Source organism: Nelumbo lutea, chromosome 5 (assembly GCF_056320005.1).
Source record: "Nelumbo lutea isolate HS-2025 chromosome 5, American lotus-T2T, whole genome shotgun sequence".
NCBI lineage: Eukaryota > Viridiplantae > Streptophyta > Magnoliopsida > Proteales > Nelumbonaceae > Nelumbo > Nelumbo lutea.
Window position 1 is genome coordinate 20,893,400 of NC_142688.1, and position 13,250 is coordinate 20,906,649.

At 39.7% G+C, this 13,250-nt stretch overlaps 1 protein-coding gene across 2 annotated transcripts in view; it reads right to left on the reverse strand.

Moving 5' to 3' along the window:
* Positions 1-13,250, reverse strand: part of LOC148850870 (uncharacterized) — a 32,367-nt gene that overhangs the window by 11,889 nt on the left and 7,228 nt on the right. Inside the window, exon 2 of one of the 2 annotated variants that reach the window (XM_088943373.1) lies at positions 3,478-3,770. The exons of the other annotated variant lie outside the window; for it this stretch is intronic. Within the exon in view, the coding sequence (XP_088799499.1) occupies positions 3,728-3,770 (43 nt within the window). The 3' untranslated portion in view covers positions 3,478-3,727. Of the gene's footprint in view, positions 1-3,477; positions 3,771-13,250 lie in introns of those variants that run through there. 2 annotated transcript variants of the gene reach the window in all.

Here is a 13,250-nt window from a genome sequence, read left to right on the forward strand (position 1 = left end):
AACTTAGTCTCCTGAAGCATCACTAAATCAGGTCTCTCTCCTAAGCAACTCCTTAATCATTCTCCTTTTTCTAGCACTGCCCAGACCTCCCACATTCCAATTGGTTATCTTCATTGACCTACTTGATATAAACCCTCCAAGACACTATCTTCCATCATTTAAAGGCCTTTTTTCTCTCCCCTCTTCCACTAAATTCAATGTCCAAAATGAGTCTCTCTACTTCAGATCTTTTCTTCTTTTTCTTGCCCTTATTACTCACAGACTTCCTAGACAACTCTTTATTTCTTGTCTCCTACACCATCGTGTTTCTTTTTTACTAAAGGATCACCCTTCTCAATACCAATTCCAACGCTCTCCTTCACCACTCCCCTGCTACCGCTTGGTTGTTCTAATTGTGATGTCAAGATATCTGGTACAGGCATAGCACCCAGGTTAGTATCTAAAAACAAATGAACAGGCTTACCTGAAGGTAATGAAGGTGGGAGCTGTGTGCTCTGAAGAAGGGTATCAATTGTTGTTCAAGACCAAACCCTTTCTTGTTCCTGATTCAGCTGTGGAAGTGAACTAGGTTCAAACGTAACATTTTCACCCCTACAATCAAAGATACCTCACTAGTTTTTCCCTCTATGTATTCCTTTACACAAGGCATCAAAGAAGACTCCCGTCTCTCTGGCCCAATATCTTGAATTTGCAGGTTAATGGAATAGGCTCTGATTTCAACAAGAAAGAAAGATCTTGATCAAGAGATGAGAGGAGGAGAAGAGAAGAAGAAAAAGAAGAGAGAAGATAAGGAAGAGGCGAGAGGATTTCGACCAAAAACATAAGCTGGCAGTGCCAGGATTTGTATTTATATGTTTGGGTGACTAAATAAAAATTAAAAGGTAAAAATGACAAAAGTGCCCATGTGGCACATGACTAAGATTATAATGTTGCATGGAATTTAATCCTTTAGTAAGGATGTCTGCAAATTGTTCCTAAGAGCTGATGTAGGGAGTGCAAACTTCTCCTTTTTTCCAATTTTTTCATGATGAAGTGTTTGTTAACCTCTATATGTTTAGTTCTATCATGGAGAACAAGGTTGGTTGCAATGTTAATAGCAACCTTATTGTCACAGTATAGTGACATAGGATCACTGGGAGGAAAGCCCAATTCACCCAAGAGGTTCTTTATCCATTAAAGTTCTACCACACCATGAGACATGGCTCTATATTTAGCTTCTGCACTCAATCTGGCCACCACACTTTGTTTCTTACTCCTCCAAGTAACAAGGTTTCCCCCAACAAAAGCACAATAGCCACTAGTAGATTTTCTGTCATCCATAGAACCAACCCAATCTGCATCAATGTAAACCTCAACTCTCATATGTCCATGCTTTTCAAACAAGAGTCCTGTCCCAGGGAATTTCTTCAAATATCTAAGAACTTTGTGTGCTGCCTCCAAGTGTGTGGCCTTGAGAGCATGCATAAACTGACTAAGGACTCCCACTATAAACGCAATGCCAGGTCTTGTCATAGATAGGTAGAGAAGTCTACCCACCAATCTTTGATACTGCTTTATATCTGCTATGGGCTCATCACTGCAATCCCCGAGCCTATGGTTTACATCTATAGAAGTGTCAACAGGTTTTGCCCCAAGCTTCCCCATATCTTTCAAGAGATCAAGAACATATTTCCTCTGGAGATGATGATACCCTGATTAGAGTGGGCCACTTCAATTCCGAGTAAATAATGTAAAGGCCCCAAATCCTTCACTTCAAATTGAGTGGCCAAGAATCTCTTCAATCTTTGTATCTCTAAATCCCAATCACCAATGATAATGATGTCATCAACATACACAATTAAAGTTGCCATTCTTCCTTGCTCTCTCTTCACAAAGAGTGTGTGATCAGACTGGCACTGCCTAAAACACATCTGTTGAACTGCCTTGTGGAACCTACTAAACCAAGCCCTTGGAGACTGTTTTAAGCCATATACTTTCTACTCATCTCCTTTAGCACGAAAACCTAGAGGTTGGATCATATACACTTCTTCTAAGTCATCATTCAAAAAAGCATTTTTAATGTCCAGTCGATGAAGTTCCCAATCTAGATTTGCTGCTAAAGAAAGGACTTGAATAGAATTCATTTTTGCCATAGGTGCAAAGGTTTCCACATAAACAACTCCATACACCTGTGAAAAACCTTTTGCAACTAGTCGGGCCTTATACCTCTCCACTGTGCCATCTGCCTTATGTTTCATAGAAAATACCCATTTGCACCCCATAGGTTCCTTTCCTTCAGAGAGATCTACCAGCTCCCATGTGCCATTTTTGTGAAGGGCATTGATCTCCTTCATTGCATATGTCCACTCAAGAACAAGTAAAGCTTCTGCAACACTCTTAGGAAGGGAAACACTATCAATAGCAGAGAGGAAAGCACGGAAAGAGGGTGAAACATGCTCATAGGATAAGGAAAGGGCCATTGGGTGATGTGTGGTGCATGCTTTGACACCTTTCCTCTTTGCAATAGGAAGATCCAGATCACAATTAGAAGTATCAATATCAATGGGCTCAGGGACGTTAACTGGAACAATAGTACCTGGATGAGTGATTGATTCAACCCCTGATTGTTCGATGGCACAGGTTGCATAGCTTCTGGATACTCTGTGTCTATTGAACTTCGTTGATCGTGGCCTTGACTTTTGTACCGCTATCTACGAAAGACCAGAAATGGAGGAGGGTCAGGAGGACAAGGCAACCAAACCCGTCTCTGTTTTCCCTCATTTGGACTCTCCCCCTGAGGAGAAGCAAGAAAGAAAGGCACATCTTCAAAGAAAGAAACATCCATAGATACAAAGTACTTTTTGGAAATAGAGTCAAAGCAATAATAACCTTTTTGAGAAAGAGGATAACCAAGAAAAACACACAATGGCTTTGGGATCTAGCTTACCATGGGTAGGTGATAGATCATGGACAAAACACTTACACCCAAAGACACGCAAAGGGATAGGAAATAATGGAGTTGTAGGGAAGATGAACTGATGAGGGGACTTGTACTCCAAGAGACGAAATGGCATCCAATTGATAAGATAAGTCAGAGTCATAACAGCATCCACCCAACACCTTTTTGGAGCATTCATGTATATCAACAACCCTCGAGCAACCTCTAAGAGATAACGATTCTTTCTCTCTGCAACCCCATTCTGTTGAGGGGTTCGAGCACAAGAACTACGATGAATAGAGCCACAAGTTTCAAAAAATTCTGTGAGGTCACCATGAACGTACTCTCTGGCATTGTCTGATTGGAAAGTTTGAATCTCCATTTAAAATTGCGTGTATACCATACGTTGGAAGGCTTTCACAAGTTTAGGAACTTCGTCTCGAGAGTGCATAGGATACACCCATGTATATCAAGAGAAGTCATCAATGAAAGATATGAAGTATCTGTAGCCATTCTCCGTTGGAATATTTACAGGTTCCCAAACATCAGAATACACAATGGAAAATGAAACATCTGATTTTTTATTATGTAAAGAAAATGAAGTTCTACAATGCTTGCTTAGCTAACACACTTGACACTAAAAATCATTAATAGACATATACCTAAACAATTCTGGAAACAAATACTTCAAAGACTCAAAAGACATATGACCCAAACGATTGTGCCACAAAGTAACATGACTCTTATTTGACTGACTCAAAGACTCTGAGGCAGCAAGACCAGTTCTATTCTCCATCACATAGAGGCCATTCACCATATTCCCTTTACCAATCGTCCTCCCAGAGGCCAAATCCTGAAAGACACAAGATTGAGGAAAAAAGGTTACTGAGCAGTTCAAAGAGTGTGTAATGCTGCTAATAGATAGTAAATTAATAAGCAGTTTTGGAACATGTAAAACATCTGATAGAGGTAAGCCAAATGGCAAACATATAGATCCTCAACTAGCAATAGAGGAGATGGATCCATTAACTAACCTCACTTTATCTTTGCCAGAAAGAAGGGTGTATGATTGGAAAAAGGTTGACTTACCCGTGATGTGATTGGAAGCACATAATCAATAATCCATGGGGATTCATAAGTATCGGTAGACACATGGAATGTAAAAACTAAGCTACCTGAGGAAGAGGCAAAAGAGGTTGAAGGAGTGGGTCTAGAATCAGTTTGTGTGAGGGCCCTACCATATTGCTCCAAATGGTCACAAAAGGCAATGATAATATTTTCCTTAAGATCAGACCTAGGTGGGCAATCCTGAGAGTTCATAGTAGTTCCTCCACTCTGCAACTCATGAGAGGCCAAGTTAGCCGTGGTGAACCTTTTCTGATTTGGTTTCTTGTTCTATTCTTGTGTTGATTTCTTATTTAGGTGCTATGCCTAGTTCGGCTTGCCATGCAATTCCCAACATGTCTCCCATGTTTGTCGGGACTTCTAACAATGAGAGCACCACAGTTTATCCTTATCACCAACCATTTTCTGACCATCTCCCTTTCTTGTTGAATTGATATTACCTCTTGTGGCTAAGGCAATGGTCTCCCCCTCTGGAGGATTCATGGCAGATTTCCTACTTTCCTCATATTAAACCAGTGCATACACCTCTTGGACAGAGAGAAGATCCTTGCTGCCCAAAATTTGAACTCGAATGGGTTCATATATGACATTAAGTCCTAACAGAAAAGCAAACACCCGCTGCTGTGACACTAACTGTTTATAGGCTTTGGCATCCTTTTCACTCTCCCAGCCAATATTCTTTCTAACTCTTTCCAAATATATGTGAGAGCAGAATAGTAGGTGGATAAGCTTCTTTCCCCTTGTTTACACGTTGCGGACTCGGCTTACAATTGATAGATTCTAGCAATAGTGCCTCTGTTCGGAGTAAGTTTGCTTGTTCCCATATTTCCTTGGCTGTTTCAGCCCACATAAAGTTCTGCTTCACTGATGGTAGCATAATAGTCAGGAGCCATGACATAATCATGCAGTTTTCCTGGTCCCACTTATCATATTCAGCCGTACCAGTCCTAGGTTCCTTCACTTTTCCATTGATATACCCTGCTTTACCCTGGGCTGTGATGTACAGCCGCATCTCCTTAGACCATGTCAAATCATTTCTGCCATCAAAGGGAGTAATGGTCGTTGGAAAGCTCATGGAATCAATACTGTTGTTCATTCCTCCTTGGTTGAAAGAAGTTCCAGAGGTTGCTGAATATTCAGAATTCATGACTGATGCTTACAAAGACAACAACAGTCCCTTCACCTCAGTCAATACACACAAATTGACTACACAGCCCTTACTTTAAGTGTTCTGATAGTTAAACACAATTACAGCCCTTGCTGCAACACACTTTCACTGATCTAACAGGCCTCTCCAAGACTAATATAAGCCACAAGCATCAGTACTCTGCTGCTGTACCAGCCATCTGAACAAGTTCACAGGTGTAACAGACTTCTCCAAAGGCTAGTATAAGCCACGAGCATCAGTACACTGTTGCTGTAAAAGTCAACCAAATCAGGTCACTCATGACCTACAACTAATTCCACAAGTTCACAGGTTTCTGGATCATCCGACCCATAAAGAAGGGGTTAAACTTCCCTTATACCATTCGGTCAAGGCAACCCTCAACCTGTTCTTGGTACCAGCACCAAGAACCAAAGAAAAAAGGTTTAAAAAACTGTCCGAGTTCAGTTGAAGTGGTTTCCGGATTTTCCAGTCCAATAATCCGATAATAATAAAAAAGAATAGAAAAAAAGGAGCCGCCAACCTCTTGGAAGGACTCAACCAGTCATCAAGAATCTTCTGCAATCACTTCAGTTGAGTTTCCACCCAGAACAGAAGAGGGAGATCCAGCCAATGAGTTCTCAGGTCCAGAACTGATTTGGTGTCTTCATTCTCAGTCAAGTGAACACAGAGGACGTCATCAACCAAAAAAAATATTAGAGAGCACCGACCTGCTCTGATACCATGATTTCAGCAAGAAAGAAAGATCTCGATCAAGAGATGAGAGGAAGAGAAGAGAAGAAGAAGGAAGAAGAAGAAGAGAGAAGGAAGATGCGAGAGGATTTCGACCAAAAACATAAGCTGGTGACGCCACGATTTGTATTTATATGTTAGGGCGACTAAATAAAACTTAAAAGGAAAATGACAAAAGTACCCCTGCAGCACATAACTAAGATTACATCAGGCTCGTCTATTGAAACAGGTGTAAGCTGCCGAACCTCTGCAATCGCTACTAAGCCCATCTGGTTTTTGCTTGACACATTGTTGCAGTCTTGTGGTACCATTTCCTCCTCTAGAAATAATAGCTCAGTGTTTAAGCTATCCTCCTCAAAAATATCTTTTGATTTTTGGAGGTCAAGGCTTCCCAAACTTAGGGTTTCTCCAGATTCCAAATCTATCTTCATCGTCTGTCAACATTTCTGAGTCTAGGATGTCTATTTCGCTTCGCTTCACACATCTTGGATTACGGCGATCCTGTGTAGACTGAGCCAACTTCTTTGCAGGGACCCACTGTAGCGAGTTGGAAACTTTTACAGACTTGTTCGAGTGAGAGGAGGAGCTCGAGGAAGACGATGGTAGGCTCTGTTTCCCGTCTACCTGCGAGCCCCCCCCCCCACCCGCCCGGGCGGTCACACGCTCCTTTAAGTCTGCACGTTGCAACATTCAGTTTGTTTGGGCCCATTTAAAATAGTTTTGGACAGAGCCCAATATCCGCTGGGTCAACTGGCACATGGTTTTCCACCGCTACAAGGGCCCCGGTCAAGGTTTACCCCCCCCCCTTTTCTCCAGATCAACCGTTACTAACAACGGACCTTTCCCCTTACTTGCAGAAGATAATTCATTAATTCCATTCAAAGATTTTTTCTTGGCACCAGAATCTACTACCTGGGCAAAAGTTCTATTGGTTTTCAAACCTTTGCCTTGTAGCTCACGATTTTTACTATCTCCCTGACCCAAACCTTTTGGACTGCTTAAAGGTTGTCTTTCCATTTTGGTGAAATTGCCCAGTTCCTTTTGTTTACCCAACCACATGCTTCCACGTAGCTCCATCTCCTCTACCTTCAATGGAGGAAGCTAACCAAACTGGTAAGAATAAACCATTCACTCCAATAGTCACCTTCCTCGGTATATCTTCTGGTTTTACTCCACCCAGTAGGATGGCTGCACTTCGAAGGTCTCCCCTGAACACACCATCAAGGCGAGCACCACACAGTAACACGATAGTGTTTGCTGTCTCTTGATTCCAAAGATGGGAAGGAAGCCAACTACTCGAACTCACATTATCCTCCGCTAAGAAGAGCTTTGAGTTGGAAGATGGAGACCATTTAAAGATTGAGAAGGTCCCCAAAGTATCCTGAATACATAAGGCATCGATATCTACCCGGTTTCCAAGGGGATCCAGAACTGCCTTAGCTTGATCAAACGGAGTTAACATAAAAGTGTTCTTTAACCCCAGTTTGAACCTCAAAAGTTCTGCAACTTTCCACCAATCTTGCACTAACTTTTTAGCTTCAATCACTAGCATTCTTTCCCATTACCCTATTATCCCATTTACTACCAAGGAGGGATTCCTACTGTTATTTACCAAGGCCAGGAATTCCTGTTTTTGTTCCTCTTTCTCACACAAAATAGGACTGCTAATGAACTGGTTCTGATCACTTCCTCCATATTCCATTCCTTCATCTTCCCCCATCTTCCTTCTATTTGTGAAGCTTATTAAAACACCAGCCACCCTTTTCCAACCTTGACTATTTTTCCCTGCAGGGAAACAGACCATTTGTTTTCTTCCTTTAGCAAAATATTCAGTGAGGGATATGAATGCACATTTTGCATTCCTCTTGCTTTCCAGCACATACCTCCCACCCGTCTCTGAGAAGTTTTTTTTCCAACTTATCTGCTTCCCTTTAGTTGCTGCATCAGATACAAATCCTTTCAGTCAGGCAATCATTTCTAAGCCTTCCACAAGCACCATAGCTTTTTTTCTGTTCTCTTATCTTCAAGCTAAGTCTTCCTTTAATCCTCATTTCTTCAAAAAGGAAATCTTTAGCCTCCACCTTCAATGGACCGGACATTGGTTCAACCTGACCCAGTCCAATATAAATCCATTATAGATGGAACGGGTCCAATCAAATCCAATAAGTACTTTGGACCATGAGGTCTGGACTGGTCCAATTCAATGTCTTGTTGGATCATCCAACCAGTTCAAATTGGAATCCCTGGTTCTCAGTTCTCAGTTTTTAAATTTAAAAGATATCCATAAAACAGGTTTTGTCTAGCTATATGACAAGTTCCTTTGGTAATGAAATTTGTTCCATGAAAATAGAGCTGAGAAGAATATGAGAAATATTTTTGGATTCCAAACTAAGCTATTGGTCTCCAAACTAAATTACCATATGGAAGATTCCTTGGTCACTTTAGACTTCTTCACCTAATAACCCAACAAACAAAACCTCTCTTCTATTTTTAATTTAAGGTGGCAAAAATCACTACATCAAATATCTTTTTAGGTTCAAGAGGAGATTGCACATTCACATAGAGAAGCCTAACCTAGCTAAATCAAGTATCATCTTCTTCACCAAAAAAAACTAGTTATTTTTAATAGATAGCATAACCTAATATCTGTATAAACGTATTTGCTTTAATGGATTGATTGCTACCAAAATATGCACACCCCCAGTTTCATCTTTAACATTCTTATTCAGGCTAGGGTCATTATTGTCCCCTTTCAATGTGTTCCATAGTTACTAGTATTTCTTTACTTCATCAACCTTGTTATAAGTTCTATAGCCGATACCCTGAAATGCTTCCAATCCAGAAAAATGAAGCCAATGAATAATAAAGTGTTGTTTTAAGGTCCTTGGCTATCAATCTTAAAGCATTTCTAACATCTCTAACTTTCAATCTGCCCCTTTAGTCTTGTCATCCAGATAACATCATCAGCAAACAAAATGAATTAGGGAACCTTCTTGTAAGATGTAAAAATGTCCATTAACAAATTCAATGATGATTTACAGGAATGGTTGACGTGGACCTGCAGTTGGAACTCTTTTTCTTTCAGGTTTTCATAAACTAGTTACCAGACCCATTTCCTAAACAAAGCATGGCAAACAAATGCAATTAGAGATCTATTTCTTCTCCGCATTTGCCATCAGTCACCCAAGCAAAAGAGATAGCTTCACTGTTAAAAAAGAAAAAAAAAATCATAATCATCATCATCTAAACCTTTTCCTAGCTATATGGGTCACTACATGAATCTGATTCCACCATTCCATTCTGTTCAGTGCCATATCCATTGTCAAATTATGGGCCCTTAAATCATTTCTCACTACTTCAATTCATGTCCTTTTTGGAACTGAAAAAAAAATATTAAATTAAAAAACAAACAATAACTCTCCCTATCATTGAGACAAACCAATCTTCTAATACCCATTGTTCCATGCCTTTGTATGCGCCTATGTATATCTATTATCACTATTGCAATATGGTTTCTTCACCCCTACTATTATCATGTTGCTGAACAACTTTCCAAACCAGTTAACTAACCTCTTCTATACATTACCAAAACTTGTTTGCATATCTATGGTCATAAGGCCTTCCTATTCTCATCTAAAAGATTCTTTATCTTCAATATTGATCAAAAAAAAAGATTCTTTATCTTCAAACCTAATTCAACAAAAATTACCTCTTATCATGACAGATCTGTCATGAGCGTCCAGCATGATTCCTATAGCATTTTAAGTTAAAAAAGTTTTCTTATCCTGAACTACTTCCAGGGATGCTTGTGCCGTGCAGGGGGAGGGGGTCCATTCAAAGTAGATTGTATTCAAGATTTGAATCTAGGATGACAATTTTAGTTGCTAAAAAAACAACTATAAAGAACTTCCAAATATTTTTAATCAAATGACTAGGATTCCTAGACAGAAATGAGCAGAAATAATAAAAAATGCAAACAGAACAAAATGTGACAAAGCTATATAAAAAATGAATGAATTTATTTCTGATATACAAAAATATTCCATTAAAGAGAAAAAGGGGTAATGTTCTTACGAAAGAGAAAATAAAAGAGACGAGGAAATAAGCAAGTAGAAAAGAACAAAAGCAAAGTCATGCAGAAAAGCACCAAAAATGCATGAAATAGACCTTCCTGGCAATGTGGACTTCTTGCAAAAAGAGAAAGATAATGCAAAAGGACTACAAAAATAAGTTGAAAAAGCATGCCATAGTCTCTGACCTAGGTGACCAAGGCACCTAGGTATGGACAAAAGGAACAATTCTCAGCTTACTTTTTAGAGCATTCTGTTAGGAGGTCTATCAAGGGAAGATAAGCAACTATGAAAATTAAAAAAAATAATGTCACGATCCTAATAAATGTTTTGTGTAATGCAAATGGGAAAACTACTCATCACTTGCTAATTTCATGTCCTTTTGTTTCTGGCATTTGGGGATGGTTTTTCTTCTTTTTGGTTATGGTGGGACCCCCTTCTGAGATGGTGAATCTATTCAGTTCCTCTTTCATTTCATTACCAACTAGTAGAGGGAAGGTTCTGTGGAGGAATACAAGGGCAGCTCTAATATGAACAATATGGGAGGAAAGAAACTCGAGAATTTTCCAAGACAAGGCATAAAGCAAAAAAAAAAAAAAAAGATCAAAAAGAAAGCATCGCAATTAAAGTATCTAATTGGGTAAAGACATTGAAAATTTTGAATCGTTCCCCACAGGAAATACCTAAGAGGCTAATCATGGATAGCTTCATCAACAGCCAGGCAAACCCCTAAATGAATATGGAAGCCAACTAGTAGAGTGAAGGTTTGTGGAGGAATACAAGGGCAGTTCTAATGTGGACAGTGTGGGAGAAAAGAAACTCAAGAATTTTCCAAGACAAGGCACAAAGGAAGAAAAAAAAAAAAAAGATCTAATAGAAGACATACCAGTTAAAGTAGCTAATTGGGTAAGACACTGAAAATGTTCAAACCATTCTTCACAGATAATACCTAAGAGGCTAGTCATGGATAACTTCTTCATCGCCACACAAACCCCTCAACAAATATGGAAGCCACCTGGATCTCATCGAATTAAGCTAAACTTTGATGGTTGTTTTTTAGGTAACTCAGAATTCTCAGGTGTTGGTGAGGTGCTCAGGAATGAATGCTGTTCCATAATAAACTCAAGGCCAAATGGCCACAGGTGATTCTTTGAGAGCTGAATGCAGTTCTACAAGGGCTGAGGGTAGCCAAAGAACATAATTTGGAGAATTTGTTGGTGCAAAGAGTCAAGAATAATAATGGGATGGCTAAAAAATAACAAGGAATTTGGAAAGATAGAAATCTCATAAGGAAAATCAGAGAGCTAGCCAATGGGAGGGTGGAAATTTTTCAATGGATCCATACAGTGGCAAATGGGTTGGCTGGTGCATTAACCAAATAAGGGGTCAATAGGGCAGATCTGTACTGGGCACAATTTTTTTTTTTTTTGATAGATAAAAATTCAATTGATTTCATTAGAAGCAAATGATAAATAGTCCATTAAAAGCATCCCAATATGAGGCGTGAGGTGCAGCCTCACTCATTAATACAGATTAAACAAAGTCAATGAGATAGGGTTGTGGCCCATGGACAGTCTATATGTAGGGGATCCTTAGCATATTTTACATATTCATTCTTTCATATTAGTTTTTTTGAACAAAAAAAACCACTGTTATTGATAAAAAGGAAGATTCTTCTATAACTAATTCAGTCCATTGCAAGTTCTCTTCAAATACTTGTCTTGTAAACTTACATGGCAGACATTCTATGTGAACTTCACTTCTTTAATTAACCCCACATATTTAGTACATGGGTACTCATTTGAATACGGTCAAGTTGATACAAGCATAATATTCATTAGTGAACATTCTATCATTATGGAAGTTGTTAGTTACTAGGAAATTCTCAATTAAAATCTTCTTTAATTTTTTTCCTCATAGTTGAGCTATGTTTCTCTTTAGTATGGCAGTTGCATGGCCTTCAATTAGTTTCAAGTCCTGAAAATCCTCTCTTCACATTTCAGCCCAGTCCCCTCAAGATTTCTCCTTGTCTTTTTTGGGCCTTCAACTTGCATCAATTTTCGGTCCTTTCGGGTCTTTCTGCCCACATGTCTTCTCATCTTTCCAACTTTTGGTTATCAAACGGAAAGAGACCAATTTTCGATCTTTGGAGCTTGCCAAAGCTCAGAAGACCACACAGAAAGACTTGCCAAATGCCACCTAAGCCTAAACCCTAGTATCCAGTTTTGGCTACAGAAATTCCTGCTTTGTCATTCTACTCTGCCAAGGTGAAGTCATCGATTCAATCAACGTCCTTGCATTCAGATTGTGGCATAAGTGGAAAAGTAGGGTGCATTCCAAAATTTGCTGGCCAAAGGAATGACTAGCCTGCCCAATCACTCCCATTCCACAGGGGCTTGGGTTACCTTGACTACTGCCTATTTCATAAATCCTTCAGAAGGGGATGCCCAACTCATATACAATACACCTTGTTCTTCCTTGAGGAGCTACTTGCCACTGCTGCCCAATGCCTCCAAAGATTATTAAATGAGAATTGGTGAAATAAGTCCAAAGATTTCAGCCACAAAATGGCCCTATCTAAGATGCATTCCTTAATTCCGCTATGCATTCCTGGAAAGAATTAACACATGTGACCTGCTTCAAAGAAAGAGACCCAATTCTTATTTATCCCCGCATAGGTGTATTCTCTGCAAAGTTGAAGGGGAAACTGGTTATCACTTATTGGTTTCTTGAAGGGGAAATTATTTGGGAATGGGTATTCTCCCTCTATGGGTGTAGTTGGACCCCCCCCCCTTCAAATTTGTAAAGCCTTTTCTCTCCTTCTTACTTTAGCTGGCCTTTGAAAAGAGGGAGGATTATGTGGATATGTATTAGGGTAGCAGTTTGTTGGTCTTTGTGGGAAAAAGAAATTTACGAATTTTATCAGAAAAGGAGAGAACCATTGAAAACTTATTGGAACTGATACACTTAAGAGTGTCACACTGGCTGAAATCCCTGGACTTGTTTTCAGATTTCTCCTTAGATGACTTGCTGAGGAATTGGAAGGAGATAGCTAACTCTGCCAAGGTCAAAAGGGTTTCTAATCCCTCTTGGACCCCTCCTCCCACTTAAGAGTTCATAAAACCAAACTTTGATGGCAACAGCTTTAGGAACCCAGGGCTGTCTGGTACCGGGGGAGTTTTCAGGAATGAGGAGGGGTTTATTCTAGCCATGTTCTCAGGCTCTATTGGGGAAGGAGACT